Below are 20,874 nucleotides of genomic sequence, written 5' to 3' on the forward strand. Positions count from 1 at the left end.
TATCAAGCATAGTAATTTGCTTAAGTTATCACTATATCACTACTGCATCAACATGTGGGACCCATGGGGGGACCCCGCTGTGGGACCCACTATGAATAGTGCCCGGTGAATAGTAAAAAAAATGAAAATTTCCCAATCTTCTTATATTACTTAGTTTAACATTTTTTTCTCGCAAGCTTTTCTGAAAATGTTTCTCTAACACCCATAAATTAATTATTCTCACCTGATGGTTACTTCAACAACTTACAATTGTTAAAATCCCATAATAGAAAACAACTATATCTCCAACGGTCAGGATCACTATTCACCAACGGTCATAAACGGCTAGTTTTTGTCCTATAAATACTTGTTCCTTTAACCATTTACTTGCACAACTTCTTCATCTCTTAACCTTCTAGATAAAATTCATCATCAAATCATGAATTTCTCTTTATTGTTAATAACTTTAGTGATTGTTTGCTTGTATTTAGCATCATTCTATGAGTATTATACTAATGAAATGCCCATGAATGTTATAGTTGCATATTCATTAGTTATTCTTCCACTTTACTTAATAGCTCTAGCATTCGGTTAGCATTGTAATGCACTCAAAAGTATGAATAAAAATGTCTTCTCTTATTTTTCATAATTGTTGTAATGTATTTGTAAAAAGAAATGAGAGTTACATTGTTCTAAAAAATATATTTTTGAATCTTGTGCGTTTGTCAAATGATTAAAAATGGCCCCTTAATTTGAATTTTGTCAAAATATTTTTGCTCTTAGGTTTTATTTACTGGGTCATTGACTTGAGAAATATGTCGATCTCTAATAGACATCAATATGTATGAGATTATATTTGAAATTTTTTCGATTAAATTTGGATTTAGGGGACCATTGTTAACTATTTGACAAAATATAGGGTCCAAAAATATATTTTAAAAAAAAAAAGGTCCATGTAAAATTAACCTAAAACATAAAGATTCAAAATGATACAGGTTAAAAAAAACAACATATCTATATTATTTTGAAATTTTCATATTGTTATCCTTTCAAGTTTCATTTTTTTTTGTACATTTTATTTTGTGTGTGCGCTTTGATTTATTGATTTTTACTCAGGTTGACTAGTTCCATCTAATTATGTAGCTATGCTTGAGGAAGTATCTACTCATTTGAAGCAAACAATTTGCTGCAAATTTGATGATCTGATTGCACTACTCAATGGCTTCCTGAACATCTACTCGAACGTAAATCTCGCTCGAGCACTTTAAGGGGAATTCGATATTCAAATTAATCACGTCTTTACACGAGCATGTGGTTGTCCTTCATTTGATTGAACGAACACCTTCTCATGTAGAGCTTGTTGTTGGTAGACCTAGGTTTTAGATTTGCTAAAAACATGTACAACATGTAGCTTTCTATGCGAGAGGATATAACATTCTTCTGGTCGAATGTTACTCATTCTCTCTTGCTTGTAGACTTTTTCCTTATTTTTATGTGCGTGAAAGGCTTACATAACATGTATTATAATAGTATATAGTATTATTTTGTATTGAGATATTTAAGGTAGAAGTCAGCAAGTAGTCTGAAAGTTTGCACTTAGTCACCATATAATTTTTTTGACTGTAAATAATTTGAAATGCTACACTTAAGTTACTATGCAATCAATTAGATTTAATGAACGATAGTCTCTTAGATTTAAGTATACATCTAATGGACTTTTATCGCCAAAAAAACAACTTAATACCTTAAACACAATATTTTCACCTCAAAGAGAGAAGCCATTTATTGATACCCCTTTATAGAAAGATTTCCCTAGTCATACTTTTTTTCCTTTCAATTTCGATGACATTTGTATCCTTGTAAGGTACATCTCAATAACTTCATAAAAAAAAACGTACATTTCAATTAAAATGATTAAAGTAAAAAATGTAGGCCCAAATTTTTTTTGTTCTAAGTTCCAACTCAACTACATTCACCAAATTTTTTTTGCTTCTAACAATAAAAAACACACGCGCGCGCGTGGGACTCTTTGAAAAGTTTTCATTTTTCCACCCTTAAAAAAGAAAATAGAAAATAAAATTATTAAGCCTCTATTTCCCACAATTTCAGTAAAAATCACAAATTATAATTTTTATTTTAATTTTAATTTAAAAAAAAAAAGAATGGGCCAGAGGCATTGTAGACCACAATAGTAGATCTAAAGAAAAGAAAGTAGGAGAGACCAAGTGTTTTTTCGGCTATAAAACCCCATTACACCACCCTTGCTCAACTCGTGCCGTTCTCTTCTTACTAAGACAATCACCCCAGAGTGGAGAAGAGAACCTTAACGAACCAACCCCATACCCATTCATTCGTTTCTTTCTACCTCGACAAGGTACGAAGGGACACTCACTCACTCTTCTTCATTCTTCTCGATTCTCTGGCTTTATCTTCCGATTATTGTCTTTTTCTCCCTTTCGAACTGAGATCTGCTTGTTAGTGAGCTTTTTCTACGTTGTTTGGTGTTTTTTGTGGATACCCTTTTGGTTGAATCAATGGAATTTGTAGTGGGAATTGTTCGTTTTCTTGTTTTGGGCTATAGATCTGATTGAGTTTTGTAGTAGATCTGGTTCTTTGTGTTCTGTTCGAATAGTGATTGTTTTCTATACCAGAATCTCATGTATGGTAGTAGCTAAGATGTCAGATCTATGGTTTTTGAGAAAAATTACTACCTTATGGTTTTAGTAGTGTCCTCTGATTTCATTTGATCTGAATAATGTGTTCCAGAGACTGTTAAGATCCATGTCTTCCATATCAAAATTAATTGGTAATGAGTGTAGTAGCCATGTTCGTTTGAGTTATTAGGCTCTCATTTTCATTTCATGTTAAGATCCATAGTTTTGGTAATGAGTGGCATAACCCTGAACACTCTTATAAAGACACCCGAAACAACTATCAACTCATGTTATGATTTATCTTATTTGAACAACTTTATTTGTTTAGATTTGAAACTGTTTGAAATTGATTCATTTTGGTTATTTTTGATTGAGATCTTGTATGTTGATGGAAATTGGCTTGTTGTGTTCAACTGAAACAGAGAAATGGCATCCCATATCGTCGGATACCCCCGTATGGGCCCCAAGAGAGAGCTCAAGTTTGCTTTGGAATCATTCTGGGATGGTAAGAGCAGTGCAGAGGATTTGAAAAAGGTTGCTGCTGATCTCAGGGCATCCATCTGGAAGCAGATGGCTGCTGATGGTATCAAGTACATTCCCAGCAACACCTTCAGTTGCTACGATCATGTTCTTGACACCACCGCACTCCTCGGTGCTGTTCCATCAAGATACGGCTGGAACGGTGGAGAAATTGAGTTCAGTACCTATTTCTCCATGGCCAGAGGAAACGCCTCTGTTCCCGCTATGGAGATGACCAAGTGGTTTGACACCAACTAGTAAGTCACTTCATCACTCTGTTTTGTGTACCATGCTAATATTCTTTATCGTTTTTCGAATGGTTTGCTTTTGTATGCTGACATGATTTGGTGATTTGATCCAGCCATTTCATTGTCCCTGAATTGGGCCCTGATGTCAAATTCTCCTACGCTTCCCACAAGGCCGTAGAAGAATACAAGGAAGCTAAGGCGGTATGTTTGTTGGTTGTTTGATGTTGGAATTTAAATGCACAATTCTGAAACATTCTATGACATATTTGAACTTTGTCATGTATATATATATATATTCATTATACAAGTACTTTGAATTCATATGAACAGATTGTTGAATTGGTCGAACGGAGGGAATATTTTATTAAATATCTTTTATCCACTTTGTTTTATAGCTTAATGAAGAAGAATAATAGAATATTATTGAACAGGAAGTGGTTTAGGTTGATCTTGTACTAATATTCCTCATCAAAAAATTTAAATTATGTTTGCATATTCAATGGAAAGGAGTATGTAACTTATAATTTAACATTTCTTTGTATCTAATGCAGCTTGGAGTGGACACTGTTCCCGTCCTTGTTGGCCCTGTGTCATACTTGTTGCTGTCCAAGCCTGCAAAGGGTGTTGAGAAGAGCTTCTCTCCTCTCTCTCTTCTTGGCAAAATCCTCCCCATCTACAAGTAATAATTTGTGACCCGAGATAAATTATTTGCTTACTCTCTGTGTTTATCAATTCATCTTTTCTAATATGCATGTTGTTAATGCCTTTTCAGGGAAGTCATTTCTGAGCTTAAGGCAGCTGGTGCTACCACTATTCAGTTTGATGAGCCCACACTTGTGAAGGATCTTGAATCTCACAAGTTGAATGCATTCACTGAAGCCTATGCTGAACTCGAATCAACTGTAGCTGGTTTGGATGTGATTGTTGTGAGCTACTTCGCTGATCTTCCTGCTGAGGCATACAAGACCCTTATCTCATTGAAGGGAGTCACCGGATATGGATTTGACTTGGTTCGTGGAGCTAAGACCCTTGAGTTGATTAAGGGTGAATTCCCCAAGGGCAAATACCTTTTTGCTGGAGTGGTTGATGGAAGGAACATCTGGGCTAATGATTTGGCCGCTTCTCTTACCACATTGGAGGCACTTGAGAGCATTGTTGGCAAAGGTGTTTAGTTTGGTCTCTTTTGTTATGATACGGTGATACAAAGTTTAAATTTGTCAAAAATACAGGGTGCTAATTATTCTTTCTTTCGATACAGATAAACTTGTTGTCTCCACCTCTTGCTCGCTTCTTCACACTGCCGTTGACCTAGTCAATGAGACCAAGCTGGATGCAGAAATCAAGTCTTGGTTAGCTTTTGCTGCTCAAAAGGTTGTTGAAGTAAATGCCTTGGCCAAGGCTTTGGCTGGTCACAAGGATGAGGTAAATTTGTCTTTCTCTATGTCACTGCAGATTTGATAGGCTGCTAGAGCATTGCTAGCACCTTATTGGAAGTTGTCTGAGTTTGTAACATGTCCACATTATATTAGCTACTAGTTCGTTTAAAGGGCATAATTCATTGCATTTTATCTTTCCAGGCATTTTTCTCCGCCAATGCTGCAGCTCAGGCTTCACGAAAATCTTCCCCAAGGGTCAACAATGAGGCTGTCCAAAAGGCTGTGAGTGCCTCATTTCTCATCTTGTTTGTATCAAGTTGACATATGTGTAGTGTTCATTTTGTTCATATTGGTGAATTATTTTGTTTCCCAGGCTGCTGCTTTGAAGAATTCTGAACACCGCCGAGCAACTAATGTGAGTGCCAGACTTGATGCTCAACAGAAGAAGCTCAACCTTCCAATCCTTCCAACTACCACCATTGGGTCTTTCCCCCAGACTGTTGAACTAAGAAGGGTGCGCCGTGAATACAAGGCCAAGAAGTGAGTGAAGCTATATCTCTCATATTTTCTTTAAAATGTGAGTTGGTGTGGTGAAACACTTGTTAATATACTGTGCTGATTTTAGGATATCCGAGGAGGAATATGTTACCGCCATCAAGGAGGAGATCAACAAGGTCGTCAAGCTCCAGGAGGAACTTGATATCGATGTCTTGGTTCACGGTGAACCAGAGGTGAGTTTAAATTTTTTTTTTTGAATGGGAGGGTGTTACAAATTTGTGTACTCTGCTTCATTTGCATTAGTATTTTCCTAGTGGAAATCCCACTGATTTGTTAACTTTTCATGGCAGAGGAACGATATGGTTGAGTACTTCGGAGAACAATTGTCAGGATTTGCCTTTACCGTCAACGGTTGGGTGCAATCATATGGATCTCGTTGTGTGAAGCCCCCAATCATCTACGGTGATGTTAGCCGCCCCAACCCAATGACCGTCTTCTGGTCCTCAACCGCACAGAGCATGACCAAGCGACCAATGAAGGGTATGCTTACAGGCCCAGTCACCATTCTTAACTGGTCCTTTGTCCGTAATGACCAGCCAAGGTATACCTTTATTTAAAACCCACTTCCAAAAAAAAAAAAAATCTTGAAGATCGATTTATGCTAATATGATATCTGTATCTAATACAATTTATTTCCTTCTTTAGATTTGAAACTTGCTACCAGATTGCTTTGGCTATCAAGGATGAAGTGGAGGATCTTGAGAAGGCTGGAATCAATGTCATCCAAATTGATGAGGCTGCTTTGAGAGAAGGTTTGCCTCTTAGGAAGTCTGAGGAAGCTTTCTACTTGGACTGGGCTGTCCACTCCTTCAGAATCACCAACAGCGGTGTCCAGGACACTACCCAGGTAATCCTCGAGCTTAAATCGAAATGTGTCTTATAATTTGCATTTCGATTCCAGTTGAAGCAATCTTAGACATTGTATCTAATCTTTTGAAACCAACACACAGATCCACACTCACATGTGCTACTCCAACTTCAACGACATCATCCACTCCATCATCGACATGGATGCTGACGTGATCACCATCGAGAACTCACGTTCTGATGAGAAGCTTCTGTCTGTCTTCCGCGAGGGAGTGAAGTACGGTGCTGGCATTGGCCCTGGTGTCTACGACATCCACTCTCCTAGAATCCCATCAACTGAGGAGATTGCTGACAGGATCAACAAGATGCTTGCCGTGCTCGAGACCAACATCTTGTGGGTTAACCCCGACTGTGGTCTTAAGACTCGTAAGTACACAGAGGTCAAGCCAGCACTCAAGAACATGGTCGACGCCGCCAAGCTCCTCCGCACCCAGCTTGCCAGCACCAAGTGAGTGGTTTGAAAAAGGTTGGCCGTTGGATTGGAAGAAGAGGAAAAAAGAACAAGAAAAGTTTCTTTATTTGTTCCAATAATTGTGTGACTCAAATACTTAGTAGGCTTAAAAATGCTCTTGTGAGCAATTTATTTTCATTTCAATTTTTTTTTTTTGTGTTTTTAATATTTGGCATTTTTGAGGCCCTGTCTCCTATCCTTTTCAAAGGCATCAAACTGCTTAAATGTATTTGGAGAAAAGAAAAATATCATTGCGAGTTTGTGCATTCTATCATGTGTACTTTTTGGTAATTTTGTTTTAATATTTTCTTCTAAAGAAATGGATCCAAATATTTTCTTCGACTATTGCTTGATTGGTTAAAGTATGTTTGGAATTGGAATTATGGGAAGTAATAGTATAAATTTACATGTTATTAGTCTAAAAATGCATTGGATATGTGAATGTTTAAGAGTATTTTACTAACTCTAATTGAGTACTCAGAACTACTGCTTAGCCATAGATAACGATGTCATGACAATGCTTAGATGGGTCAGTCGAAAAAGTGGCATAGTTGATGGCTATTCACCGCTCACACAAGATACCAACATAATCCCACCACTTAAAACTGGTTTAGAACATAGTTAGAGCAAGCACACCAATGTTTATAGGCTGATCCTAACCTATTAGAAATGGTAGACCAAATAATACAACTGCGCCAAGGGCAAAAAAATAAGGGTTTATACTTTTTTGGACATTGTGTTTTGTCTCATTACTTGTTTGGATCTTGTGTTTTGACAAAAAAAAATTTTGACTTTGTATTTTGTAAAATTGTTCAAATAGATCCCTAATCTAATTTTGATGAAGAACAAATTGAATATAACAACACAGTTGTTAGACAAAATGATTTTGTTTTAAATTGTTAGTTTGGTGAATTATTTGTAATTTTAGCTTAAAAAACTTTGACCAAAATCGAGTTTAAGGTTCTATTTGAATCATTTTACAAAACACAGAGTCTAAAAAGTTATTTGTCAAAACATAGGGTCTAAACAAGTAACTGGACAAAACACATGGTCCAAAAAAGTATAAACCCAAAAAAGAATCCAAGAGCTGCTTGACTACTTAAGTACAAATTAGCCAACATAACTAACATAAATGCTATTATTGGCTCTAACCAATAGAGCTTATCTATCACAATGTATTGAGATCGTTGATATCTAAGTTATTCGACTTCTTTGTTAGTTGCCGCTAGACCCTATAAACTTGCCCTCCATAGTTTAGTGAAAAATATATGATTGTTTCTTAAATCCCAAATTAACACAAACTTTCTGTTGCTCCTTCCAAATGCCCATTCTTGTAAAATTAAAACAAAATAATTAAAACCTTAAACCCACAAATTTAGAAAAATTAAATTAAAAAAATTAAAAATTAATTAGGTTTATATCAACAAAGGTCCCTAATCTTCCTAATCATTATCACTTAGGTCCCCAAACTTTATTTTGTATCACTTATGTTTCCAAATTTACTAAATATGTATCACATAGGTCCTTTCTGTTGGAAAACTGTGTACGGAATGCATAGCAGAAAGCAATTTATAACCCAATTAATTTCATAAATTATTTTTCGCTGGGTTATAAATCGTTTTCTACTGTACATTCTATAAACCATTTTCCAACTAAAATGATATGTGTGATACGTATTTAGTAAGTTTGGGGACCTAAGTGATACCTTTTAGAAAGATTGGAGACCTTTATTGATAAAAATCCATATTAATTCTGACTTAAAACATAAAATAAAATAAAATTCACACAATGGTATGAATGTATAGAACTTCCTCTTATACACAACTCTGTAACAACACCAAATAAACAAACAAACAAAATTATAAATAATAAACAAAAAGGGTTACAAAAAAAATTATAATTAATGAACAAAAAATCTTAAATAAATAAAAAAAAGATTTTATAAATATATATATAAAAAATAGTTAATTGAAAAAAAATTTACCTTGCTCGAGGTGACGCGAGGTTGACATGGTGGTGGCGGCGCGATGTAGATTATATTATCGAGAGTGAAAGAAATGTGAGTGAGAGAGAAGGCTTGAGGGTGAGAGTGAGGGAAATATGTGAGTGAGTGAGAGTGATAGTGAGGGCTCGAGGGAGGGTTGTCTAGAGAGAGAGCACTATGAGAGAGAAAATGAGGAGAATAAGAAGGGGCAACGTTGGGTAGGACATATTGCAAACATTTTGCCAGTGCGTTTCAAAGCACCGACAAAAGTATAAAACTACATCGTCAAAATTTGTTTTTTGTTTTATTGGTGTTTTTTTATACTTTTGTGAATGCTTTGAAATTGTTGGAAAAATGTGCCTCACCTACTGTTATCCCAAAAATTAACATATCTGATGTGGTATCAAGCCTGGGCAGACCCCCCTGCAAGTTGGTCAGTGTATACCTACAAGGTATGCGACAAGTTACTGCTCGGTAGGGTAGGCAGTTTACAGACAGTAAATATTTACACCCTTCCCAATCTTGAGGGGAAGTCTTTCTAACACTGCTCGGCAGGACCACCAGAAAGCTTGTTGGTCGATTTGATAAACAGATACATCTAATTGGCTTAAAGTAGTTACATTCACCATTTACAATCCACAGGATTCGCCCAACCATCCGCAAAGAGCGCCTAACAGCCCTGAAGACTCGGTCAAGGCTCCTAAGGAATAGGACAACAACCACTTGCGAGAATGTAGGGATATTTCCCCGTCAGTTATGCTCAGGCACAACCCTTGGGCCAAAGGAACAGTATAAATACAAACTCCTCACCATAGTGAATGAGGTTCACAAAAAATAGCCTACTGATCAGCACCAGAAACATACTGAGCAGCTTGGCTTGATACTTAGCAGTGATCCTGCCATTCTATATTGTCTTTCACACCTAGAAATCTACCTGTATTAACTGGTTATCTTGTGTAAACCCTTAAGATCAATACAAATCTAAGAGGAAGTATATCATTACCATTTCTTGGAGCCGCACCTCTATAACTCTGGTGTTGTTTGTCATTTATTGCTCATATTTATTAGGTTTTTGAATTATTTATGGCTCATTGATTGTTTAATTGAAAGCTCTCTAACTAATTAATTTAATTCCGCGTTAGTTGACCAAAAAGCCTATCAACGCCTGCCAATAAGTTTCCCTACATGACGCACTGGGAAAAGTATATTTCATGACACCTTCAAAATTGAGACGTGGAATTTATTTAGCCTAACCTTTTGTCAATACGTTTTTGTGAAAAGCACTGGAAAAGCGTCTTTTTCTTAGTGAGGAAAATTGTTGAGAAAAACTTTTTTCCAGTTTGTGGCGTGGTAAACTTTTCCCGGTGCTTTTTCTGTAAAGCACCGACAAAAGTGGCTTTCCTGTGGCAGCGAGCAAAACACTTTGTTGCATTAGGAAAATGGACAATTCTAGTTGTTATAGTAATATGTTACTAAGAAAAAAAAATAGTAATTAACTATACTGTTTTGTTACTGAAAACATTAATAACTAGTTGCCATATATTACTAATTAATTAGTAACAACCACTTTTCTTTAGTATTCGTTACCACTTTGAAATTGAGAAAAGTGGTAACTAGTTACAACTTTAAAACTGAGGAGAGTGGTAAGTGGTTATTGAGATGGGATTTCAATATTTTAGAAAAAAGAAGAAGACAATTTCAGATTCAAATTAAACTGAGAAATCAATTTTCAGTCTCAATTCTTTTATTGAAATTACAAATAGAATAATTCTGATATTGAGTAATTACATTAAATCGATCAAAATTATGAAATAAAGTGGTAGATTTAAAACATGATCTTGCATTTTATTTAATTAAAAATCTAACAATAAAGTAAAAAAAGTTTGTTCGGTAATTCAACTTTTATTTTTTATTTTTTTAAATTTTAATTAAAATTTGTTAAATTTTGAAAATAGAATTTTTAAGCTTTTACAAAAAAAATTAAACAGTTTTCATTTTTTTTTCAAACTCACTTGATGATGACTCATCTCTTCCTCTTAAAAAAACAAAACACGAGTTAGCAAACAAATTTTCTATATTATATCTTTAGAAACAAAAGATAAAAACTATTACCAAATGTAATATTATTTTTATAAACCAAAAAATAAAATATAAAAAATCATTTAGCAAAAATTTTAGCAAAAGCAACCTATATTAATTTGTTATGCAGAAAAAAAATATCATAGAGCAAATAAATTTCTTATCATTCTTAGGTGAAACTTTTTCTTTCCTACATTAAACTTTTTTTCTATGAATTCTCACTAAAAGAAAAAGAAAAAACTACACTAATAAATAAGAAATCAAACAAATTTACAATGAATACAGCTCTTGTATAGCTACTTGTAGTATTAATTAAAACTTCCATACAAAATATCTTAAATTTATGCCTTAGAAAAAGAAAGCTTCATATAGTCCTTTAATGGTGATGATCATATCTTCTTGTGTTCCATCTTCTGCTAATTTGAGTTCATCTTCCTGTAACTCTTTCCCACCTATGTCAAAAAAGAGAACCAACAATTAATATATATATATATATAAATATATCAACCAAGAGCAAATATTTTCAAAAATTGTTATTAAATTTACCAAAAATGATTTATAATTATTAATGGCAGCCATGGTCATGGTCAATCATCATCACAAAAGTCAACACACAAACAAGCAAAATCGGCAAGAGCCCAATAACGGCGGCTTTATGGCCGGAATTTCCAGTCGGAAAACTTTTCGGAATCTCGCACTCTTCGCCGTTGAAAAACACCTTCGCCGGAAACCCATCGCCGCCGCGGATATTAATCCCGGGAGTGTTCTTCTTCAGAAAAGAGATCACCGACTGCTGCTTACCCGGGACTCGCGGGTCGGTTTTGGGGTTCGACCCGTTGGTCTCGCCCATCAAGAAATTCAAACCCTTCAACCCCTGGAAGAAAATGGTGTTGTTCATGGAAAGCTTTGTTCCATTAAAGGAGTAGACATTTTCGTAACCAGGGTAAGCTTTCTTCATCTGAACCGCCGCAAACCAGTCCTCAAACGGGTCGGGTTTCCAGTTGAAGAGAGTGATCCTGGCCGTCCATCCACTCCTGTAATCCGAGTTTATATGCCAGTTTAGACTGACCCCACAGTTATCGGAACATGGCAACTTTTTGGGCACCGGCAAGTGTCTCAGCCTAGCCCAAGCTCTAGCTTTCTCCGACCTGTTCGCAAATGGAACCAGAAGAGCCTCCGCCGGAAGAAGCAGCGGGGGCTTTTCAGGGTCGCATGTTCCGGCTATGTTTTGTGGATCTTCTGAACATCCACACGCGCATGTGTTGCAGGGGACCACAGAGTCGTTGTAGTAAGACGAGAACGAGACGCAGCACCGGGATTGCTTGGGCTTGGGTCGAGTTATGTTGCAGCCGACTTGCCAACTAGCTATGGCGTAGGTGACCGATTGAAGGCCACTCGGATCGGGAAACTCACTCGGGTCGACCCGAATCGGCGCACCGCATTTGTATTCCGGGTTCAATACGCCGTCGATCTGCCATTTTTGAGGTGGGTATATCGCAGTTCGGTTGCTCACGTCCGGTGGGAGCTTGTAGACCTGTAACTGAAAGATGGATTTTGCTTTGTTTATGTCCATCAATGGCGGAAGCAAGCTACCGTTTCTGCAACAGAAGGGCAGTTTTCCTACTTTCTCGTCCTGAGCTCGCTCGGCCGGGAGGTCGGCGATGATGGGTTTTTTGTCACAGTTCATGACTTGGGAGAAATCCAAGTCCTTGTAGTAGTTTCCGGCGGGGCCATAGATGCATTCAGAGAAGTCTCTGGTGTGGGTGTAAGCTCCTCTCATGTTGAAGATGAACTCTCCTCTGGTCCATTCCCAAGTTAAGTTCCAGTGGTCGAGACGACCGAGAGGGTGGTTGTTTTCCATGGTGACTTGGGCTAGGTAGCTCCCGCCGTAGGCTTGGATTATGTCGTATGTGAGGGAGAGGTCGCTGTTTCGACGAGGCAAGAACTTTGTCTTTTTGGCTTTCCTCGCTTTGTATTTTGGATCTGGTTTACAACATACGTACATGGATCTTGTCCCTGTAAAAAACACAATCAAACGACTTAGATTTATCAATTTTTGTTATTAAATTCATAGTAGAAAACCAATTTCTACACTATTCATATTTACATTAGGCCAACTCGAATGGGAGTTGCCTGGTGTTTGTCAGAATTGGTCAAGGAAGGAAAAAAAAAAACTGATGTGGAGAAGTTGAATTTTGGCAACTTTGCCCAACAGTAGCAACGTTGCCTTTAATTTTTTTTTTTTTCTTTTATTTAATTGGTTGAATTTTGATGTGATAGTTTAAGCCACCTATACCAGAGTTGGCCTTATGTATGGGGTTAGTCTCTAGTGCAAACCCTAAAAAGTTAGGGCATATAGGTGTACTCCCTTTGGGAAATTTTTTTTATGAATACTTAGATTATAATTAGTTAGAGTATTTGTAAGTTTTTCCGAAATTCAATAATGTACTGTACTAAAAATAATATTTAAATAATCTCTTGCACAGTTGATTGTTTTTCCTATTAATGTTTAAGGTAATTTATATAAACTATATTTTGGAGACGTTAAATTATTTATAATTTTTTAAAAATTTAAAAAATAATTTAAATAACTATAATACATATAATCATTAAATGATTTTTAATATATGAATATCATTATTTATTAAAGGGATTTTAATATGTAAATATACATATTTATTTATGATCATTTGAAACACATTTTCTCATACAAATCATACTAGCTTACGTACGAAGTTGAAAACAACAAAATCTATATATATGTAGCATTTTTTTTTATTAAATATAAATAATTATTTAGAAACCCATCATTAGATTTTGTTTATAATCTCATAATTCTTGTTTTTAAAGAAAAACAAAACAAGATTAAACTCTTAACAAAAGAACATTAATTATAATAAGATGTAAAAAGGAGAATAATAAGATGCCTTGCCTTGAAAATGAGGAGCATGACACTTGAACCCATCATTCTCAAGCCTAATTGTTTTGGGCATGGGAATAGCTTTAGGTCGAAGCCCAAACATTGTGCCAGTGATTTTAATCGTCGCCTGTATCTGCGTAAGGTCCCCAGCTGTATCAATGGAGGTTTTCAAATCAGTCATTGGGTAACCCGACAAGTAAGTCCCATTACCAACATCCACCGGAAAATCTCCCCCGTTCACGACAACACCACCATCGGCGGAGACCAAAATCTCACGGTGCTGAAACCCAACAAACACCTTCCACGCCTGGAGCTCTTCCAGCCCGGCGTTGATCACGGCAACCTCCGACTTGAACGCCCAAGACTGAGCCGACACGTTTTTAAGGCGCGGATATTCCTTCTCCCTCGAAATAAACGTGTACGATACGAAAATCCCATTACAGTCCTCCACGGCCGGGGGCAGAGCCGCTGCCTTAGCTCCGTCGTCGGAGTACTGGCCGGAACATGGGTGGAAGACAAAGAGTAGAGCTAGAAATATTGCCTCAAAGAGTAATGGTGGCACTAGTTTCATGGTCAGAATTATATATATTGTTATGGGGTTTTTTTGGTTTCCAGTTTTCGAAGGTAGATACAGAGTTTGGGAATTCAGAAGCGGCGGTCTTGGGTGGTCGCCGCGTTCCGAAAGGAAAAAGTGTGGAAGTGTGAGGAAACCCCATAAGAAAGAGAGGAGAAGTGTTTATAAAAAATGAAGGGATGAAGAGAAGAGAGAGTTAATGGAAGACTGGGTCAGACTTTTGTTCTCTTCCTCTAGTTTTAACGATGCATTCGGAGATCTAGCTTCTATGACTATATATAAATAAGAAGGCTTTTAAGAAATGAGGTGTCTTCCTAAATTTTTTTAGAGTTGTTTATACTTAGAATTTATATTTATTTTATTACGATTATATTAAGAGAAATTAGTGAAAATAATTTTTTTTTAAGTGATTTTATATTCTGGCTTACTTTTGATAATTTTTTGCAAAATGAGCTCTCTTTAAAATTTGACTAATTGTCTAAATGTCTAAATTTTTTATTAACTGTCTAAATTATGAGAGTCCATTTTGCAAAAAATTATTAAAAGTAGATTATAGTACAAAATATCTTTAAAAAATAGTTCATTTTGTCAAAAGACTCTTATATTAACTACTTATTTGTAATTACATATAGGCTAAATTTAGGTTTTTTACCCCCCGAACTATTACATATGTATTATCGTGCCCCTCGAATTTTTCATGCAGTTAAAAAATCCCCCCGATCTATTCACAGTCATGTAAATTAGGATTTCCGTCTAATTCCGTTCATTTTTTGTAACGGGAGGATGATGTGACCTTTTTTTTTACATAATTTGGGATGACACGTGGGATTCTTTCCGGTGAGTCCGACAAAACCCAGGAGCCACTTCCTTTCCAGTACCACAATGGCCCTCTTCTCTTTGGAAAAATCTCCATTAACCTGATATGATACGGAAACTTCAAGCCATCCCAACGAGCCATTGTCTCTGACTTCATTACCTTCCTTACTTCTCCATTTTCTTCCAAACCCAACGCAGACCAACCATCAGTCAACATGTGGTGGAAGACCATCGAAACCTACCAGCGCCTTGCCAACTCCAACTCCAAGAAACCTTCGTCCCTCTCCGTCTCATTAGGAGCCGAGTTCATCGACGAGACCTACTCTCTTGGAAAAACGTTGACTAGTAAACACATCGTGCGCCTGGCCTCCAAGGGCGGTCAAAAGGATGCCATCAACGTTGTTTTGACTGCCGCTGACGTTGCCGACAACAAATTGAGAGGAAATATAAAGAGCTCCAAGTTCGCTTACATCTGGGTTGGAAACTCGGAGACCCAGTGCCCAGGTCAATGCGCATGGCCGTTCCACCAGCCCATTTACGGACCACAAGCACAACCACTGATTGCTCCAAACAACGACGTGGGTCTTGACGGAGTGATCATCAACCTGGCTAGCCTTTTGGCTGGAACCACAATGAACCCGTTCGGAAATGGGTACTTCCAAGGGCCGAAGGAGGCTCCACTAGAGGCGGGTTCGGCTTGTCCCGGTACTTTTGGGAAGGGGGCCTACCCTGGATACACCGGTGATCTCTTGGTTGACCCCACGACTGGTGCCAGCTACAATGCTCACGGCGGCAATGGAAGGAAGTACTTGCTTCCGGCTCTATTTGACCCTTCCACCTCCACTTGTTCTACCTTGGTTTGATCAGCTTGAGATATGAATTAAGAGCATTTGGAGCTGTTATATGATATGATATGATGTGCCTAATACTTGTTATTAATTAGTATATATAAAAATATATATATATATATATAAATTTATATGTAGAGAGAGATTGTTAATTAATTATTTAATTCTTTTTGTACACTTTAGAGTCCCACGTGTCATCCCAAATTATGTAAAAAAAAGGCCACATTATCCTCCTGTTACAAAAAATGAACGGAATTTGACGGAAGTCCTAATTTACATGACTGTGAATAGATCGGGGGGATTTTTTAACTGCCTGAAAAATTCGGGGGGCACAATAATGCATATGTAATAGTTCGGGGGGTAAAAAACCTAAATAGCCTTACATATATAACCTCTTATTATCACATTTAACACTAATATGATTACGTTTTAACATAAACAATCATATTATACATTACATAAATATATATTTGTTAGACAAAAATTTTAAATTTTATATATTAAAATTACTCGGAAACACAATTTCGCCTATGCTAATTTTATAGCATAAAAATTTATTAATTTGAGTTCCACCCATCAAAGATTATATGAATAACCTTTTAATTGCTACCATTTTTATTTAAAAGAAAATATTTTTTTTTGAAAAAAAGGTGTGGACTTTATTGATAACAATCTGCAAAGATTACATCCAACACAGTAGGGGGTAAATTCTCCCTCAAATAAGTGCGCTCAGCTATAGTGAAAGAAGCCTTTGCCAACGCATGGGCAGCTTCATTTGCAGAACGCTTTACAAAATTAATAGAACTGAACTTAAATCCTTCCAAAGCTGTTTACACTCATCTATCACACATCCAAAGTAAGATGCCATGGATATGCGACTCCGTAAAGCTTGAACAACCATCAAACTATCGGTCTCAACAGCAACTTGCACCAATTTTCTTCTCTTGATCCAACTCAGCGCCTCCCATACTCCCATTGCTTCACCTAATTCTGGAGCCACAGCCCCCATTCGACAGCAAGAAAACGCCTCCACAAAAGCACCAGTGTGGTCCCGAACAATACCAGCAAAGCTATGGGTTGCTGCCTCTGAAAAAAATGCTGCGTCTACATTAAGCTTCAACGACCCCAAGGGAGGCTTACACCAAATAGCACGACCATCAGCAGGTGTTAACAAATTTGGTAAGGGAGCAACATCCCGATCTTGAGCTTGGGACCATGCCTGCAAAGTGGTGTCTGCCATGAGCAAAATTCCATAAATTAAACCTCTTTTATTCCTCCAAACCCGCTCATTTCGCCTCTGCCACACAGCCCAGCAGAGCATAAAAATCTTTGCTCTTTGATCTTCATTTTTCCCATCTAAATTCGCCCTCAACCAAGTTGCAAATGACTCAGAAGCTGGAGGAGTCACACGAAATTCCAGACGGCTCCAGCACGGCCAAACACTGGTACAACTCACCAAAGAGTGCACGGTGGTTTCACTGTCCGATTGGCACAAAGGGCACTTCAAATCGACCCCAATATGACGCATATGGAGCTGGAAGTTTGTAGGAAGACAGCCCGTGGAAGCTCTCCAAACAAGGTCCTTCACTTTTGGGGGAACTTTAGCTTGCCATAAGCACTTCCAGAAAGATTTATCCAGATCTAAAGCATCTCCATGTTTGAGCAACTGTAAATGTTTATAGCAGCTTTTAACTGTAAAGAATCCCGAAGGCTCCAAAGACCAAACCCAGTTGTCAATAGGACGATTTGGGCAAATGGGTATACTCAAAATGCACCTTGCATCCCTGGCATTAAAAAGGTCGTTGACCACCTCTACATCCCACCCAATCCCATCTGATTGCATCAAAGAAGATACCTTAGCCCCAATTAAAGCTGGGTGTACCGAAATAACCCACGGGTATTCAGCATCATTTAACCACGGGTCCGTCTGAATCATAGTCGACTCACCATTACCCACACGGCAACGAGCTGCACCTTTTAATAGATCCCTCATTTCCCAAACACTTCTCCAAATATAACTAGGATTAGATCCTAGCTTAGAATCTAAAAAATTCCCAGACTTGTAATAGCGAGCCTTAAATAGACGTGCCACCAAAGAGTGAGGATTATTAATCAATCGCCAGCCCTGTTTGCACAAAAGAGACCTATTGAAATCATGAAGATCTCTAAACCCCATACCCCCTTTCATCTTGTGTACTGTTAACTTCTCCCACTTCTTCCAATGAACTCCTCTACCTCCACTTGATGAAGAGTGCCACCAGTACCGACACATTAGCTTCTCCATGTCATTACATAAGCCTAAAGGGAGCAAGAACACGTTCATGGCATATGAGGGCAACGCTTGGGCAACCGTTTTAAGCAAAATCTCCTTCCCTGCCTTAGATAAAAAACGCCCCTCCCACTGCTCTATTTTCTTCCTCATCTTGTCTTTAATAAAACCCAACAACGCAGATTTGTTCCTACCAAGTGTATTAGGAAGCCCCAAATACATGCTTGATGGGCCAGCTTCAGAAATATTGAGATATGTGCATAAACTTTGATGCATAGCAAGAGTGGTATTCGTGCTAAAGAACACAGAGGACTTCAAAAAATTAATTTGTTGCCCTGAAGCCAACTGATAATAATGAAGTATATCCTTAATATGAGTCGCCTCCTCCATAGTTGCTCTACAGAACAAATAACTGTCTTCTGCAAACAGCATATGAGAGATCACAGGAGCCTCTCTTGCAACTTTACACCCTGAAATCTTACCATCACCAACGAATTTGGAAATTAAAGCAGAAAACCCTTCTGCGCAGAGAATAAAAAGATAGGATGACAAAGGATCACCTTGTCGCAATCCTCTAGAAGGAACAATAGGACCCAGCTCCCTCCCTGCGATGGCAATCTTGTAGGAAACCAAGCTTACACATTTCATGACTAAGGACACCCAATGATCTCCAAAACCCATCTTCTTCATCATAGCTTCAAGAAATCCCCATTCGATTCTGTCATAAGCCTTGCTCATATCGAGCTTTAAGGCCATAAACCCATCTCTCCCTGACCCTTTCCTCTTCAAATAATGCATGACTTCAAAGGCCACCATTATATTATCAGTAATCAGCCGTCCCGGTACAAAAGCACTCTGCGTTTCTGAGATCACCATAGTAAGCACTGTCTTCAATCTATTCACCATCACCTTCGAAACCACTTTATAGACCACCTTACAAAGGGCTATCGGTCTTAAATCCCCCATCGAATCTGGCGCTGACTTCTTGGGAATGAGCACAATATGAGTCTCAGAAAGGTGAGTTGGGAAGTAACCAGTGGTAAAAAATTCCTGGACCATGCAGACTATATCCTCACCAACGATGTCCCAGAACTTTTGGTAGAAGCCCGGGGAGAAACCATCAGGCCCTGGCGATTTGTCAGGGTGCATTTGGAAAAGAGCTTGCTTCACCTCTTCAGGTTCAACTGGTTTTATGAGATCCAAATTTATATCCTCCGAAATTGATGTGGGTACACAATCCAAAATTCGACCCCAGTTTGTACAAGAGGCAAAAAATAAATTCTGGAAATAATCTACCATGACCTTCTCTAGACCACTGTCCCAATCTCGTAACAATCCATTCTCATCCTTCAACGATACCACCTGATTCCTCCTTCTTCTCTTGTTGGCGGATGCATGGAAGTACTTGGTATTGAGGTCCCCAGCCTGAAGCCACAACTGCTTTGACCTTTGACGCCAAAAGATTTCCTGCTGAGAGAGAGTTTCGAACAATAAGGCTTGAGTCTCCTTATAGTATCGAACTGAAGACTCATCACGTCTTGCTTGGGTCACCTTCAAGATAGCTTTAAATCGAGCTATTTTATGTTTAAATTTTCCATTAATATCCCGCCCCCATTCCGCTAAAGCGGTACTACAACACTTAATCTTCCGAGTCAGAGAAAAAGAATGGGGAATCCCCCAACCGTCTTGCACTATCTGTCTACAGAGAGGATCTCTAGCCCAAGCGTTCTCAAATCTAAAGCGGTAAGTGTAAGGCGTTCTTTTTCCGAAGTCCAAACTCAACCATAAAGGAGCATGATCTGAAATAGAAGGACCAAGATTATGCAGTCTCGCATTAACAAATAAAGACAACCAGCTTTCAGACACCAGAGCTCTATCTAAACGAACCTCCACCCAGTTATAAGAGCCACGCCCTCTCTCCCAAGTAAACTGATGCCCAACCAGGTCCATATCAACCAAACTACACTCCAAAAGGGTCTCCTGAAAACCATTAATCAACCAAGAGGGGTATGGTCGCCCACCCCTCTTATCTCTATTTGAAAGAACATTGTTCAAGTTACCCATCAAGCACCAAGGTAATGAAGAAGCACTTGCAAGTTGACGAAGTTTCCTCCAAGAGTCCTCCCTCAAGTGACGATTTGGTTCTCCATAGAAGCCCGTTAACCGAAATCTAGGATGACCATCCAAACTCATCTCCATGTCCACATGATTATGCCCATAACTAAGAAGAGAAGCTTCCTCCTTGAATCTCCAAAGCATCGCAACACCCCCACTGTGACCCATACAATCAACCGCAAAGCACCCCTCAAAGCCGAGAGATACTCTAAGCCACTCCACCCTATCCTTTTTACACAACGTTTCACATAAGAATACTACTTTGGGCTGCTTTTGACACACCATGTCTTTAAGGAATTGAATTGTCCTTGGGTTCCCAAGCCCACGACAATTCCAACAAAGAAGACTCATAATTCTTGGCGGGTCCAGCTTGTGGAACCCGCCCCATGAAAGTTTTTTGGAGTCCTTGCTACCATGTTCACCTTGTCCTTTTCTGCCAAAATAAGAGAGGACTGCGCGTGGCTCTCTTGAACATCATCTCGGCCCACGTCAAGCATAAAGCCCAAGCTCGGCTTTGCTCCTTGCGTATAGGCCAAATCCAGCTGCATGTGCTCTGGTTGGGCCTCCTGAATTCCACTCCTCTGGCCCATCAACTGAACTCCACCCTTGCCCGAAAC

The 20,874-nt window shown here is 38.2% G+C and overlaps 3 protein-coding genes and 1 pseudogene across 3 annotated transcripts; 2 read left to right on the forward strand and 2 right to left on the reverse strand.

Moving 5' to 3' along the window:
• Positions 1 to 2,198: 2,198 nt before the first annotated feature.
• LOC133824662 (5-methyltetrahydropteroyltriglutamate--homocysteine methyltransferase 1-like) lies at positions 2,199 to 6,921 on the forward strand. Its single transcript, XM_062257624.1, has 12 exons — positions 2,199 to 2,353; positions 3,056 to 3,409; positions 3,514 to 3,601; positions 3,952 to 4,079; positions 4,173 to 4,564; positions 4,659 to 4,822; positions 4,978 to 5,058; positions 5,150 to 5,316; positions 5,402 to 5,507; positions 5,625 to 5,875; positions 5,980 to 6,181; positions 6,285 to 6,921. The coding sequence occupies exons 2-12, from the start codon at positions 3,060 to 3,062 to the stop codon at positions 6,651 to 6,653; spliced, it is 2,298 nt and encodes a 765-aa protein (XP_062113608.1). The 5' UTR covers positions 2,199 to 2,353; positions 3,056 to 3,059; the 3' UTR covers positions 6,654 to 6,921.
• A 3,955-nt stretch (positions 6,922 to 10,876) lies between these two features.
• LOC133824664 (COBRA-like protein 10) lies at positions 10,877 to 14,402 on the reverse strand. Its single transcript, XM_062257626.1, has 3 exons — positions 13,648 to 14,402; positions 11,262 to 12,731; positions 10,877 to 11,167 (listed from the first exon to the last, which is right to left on the reverse strand). Exons 1-2 carry the CDS (start codon positions 14,204 to 14,206, stop codon positions 11,281 to 11,283), a joined length of 2,010 nt encoding a protein of 669 aa, XP_062113610.1. The 5' UTR covers positions 14,207 to 14,402; the 3' UTR covers positions 10,877 to 11,167; positions 11,262 to 11,280.
• Positions 14,403 to 15,024: 622 nt separating this feature from the next.
• On the forward strand, positions 15,025 to 15,960 carry LOC133825789 (protein PHOSPHATE-INDUCED 1-like; annotated as a pseudogene).
• Positions 15,961 to 16,660: 700 nt separating this feature from the next.
• Positions 16,661 to 20,542, reverse strand: LOC133825790 (uncharacterized). Its single transcript, XM_062258689.1, has one exon. It carries the CDS (start codon positions 20,540 to 20,542, stop codon positions 16,661 to 16,663), a length of 3,882 nt encoding a protein of 1,293 aa, XP_062114673.1.
• Between the last annotated feature and the right edge of the window lie 332 nt (positions 20,543 to 20,874).

The sequence above is a fragment of the Humulus lupulus genome, chromosome 3 (genome assembly GCF_963169125.1).
Source record: "Humulus lupulus chromosome 3, drHumLupu1.1, whole genome shotgun sequence".
Classification (NCBI taxonomy): domain Eukaryota; kingdom Viridiplantae; phylum Streptophyta; class Magnoliopsida; order Rosales; family Cannabaceae; genus Humulus; species Humulus lupulus.

Bases quoted from the DNA above. Each gene is read 5' to 3' on its own strand.
- LOC133824662 (XM_062257624.1), top strand. From the start codon at position 3,060: ATGGCATCCCATATCGTCGGATACCCCCGTATGGGCCCCAAGAGAGAG. The intron at 5,059-5,149 runs GTGAGTGCCTCA...TTTGTTTCCCAG, and splicing joins ATGAGGCTGTCCAAAAGGCT to GCTGCTGCTTTGAAGAATTC. The intron at 5,508-5,624 runs GTGAGTTTAAAT...TTTTCATGGCAG, and splicing joins TGGTTCACGGTGAACCAGAG to AGGAACGATATGGTTGAGTA.
- LOC133824664 (XM_062257626.1), bottom strand. From the start codon at position 14,206: ATGAAACTAGTGCCACCATTACTCTTTGAGGCAATATTTCTAGCTCTA. The intron at 12,732-13,647 runs GCAAGGCATCTT...TGTTTTTTACAG, and splicing joins TCATGCTCCTCATTTTCAAG to GGACAAGATCCATGTACGTA.
- LOC133825790 (XM_062258689.1), bottom strand. From the start codon at position 20,542: ATGGTGTGTCAAAAGCAGCCCAAAGTAGTATTCTTATGTGAAACGTTG.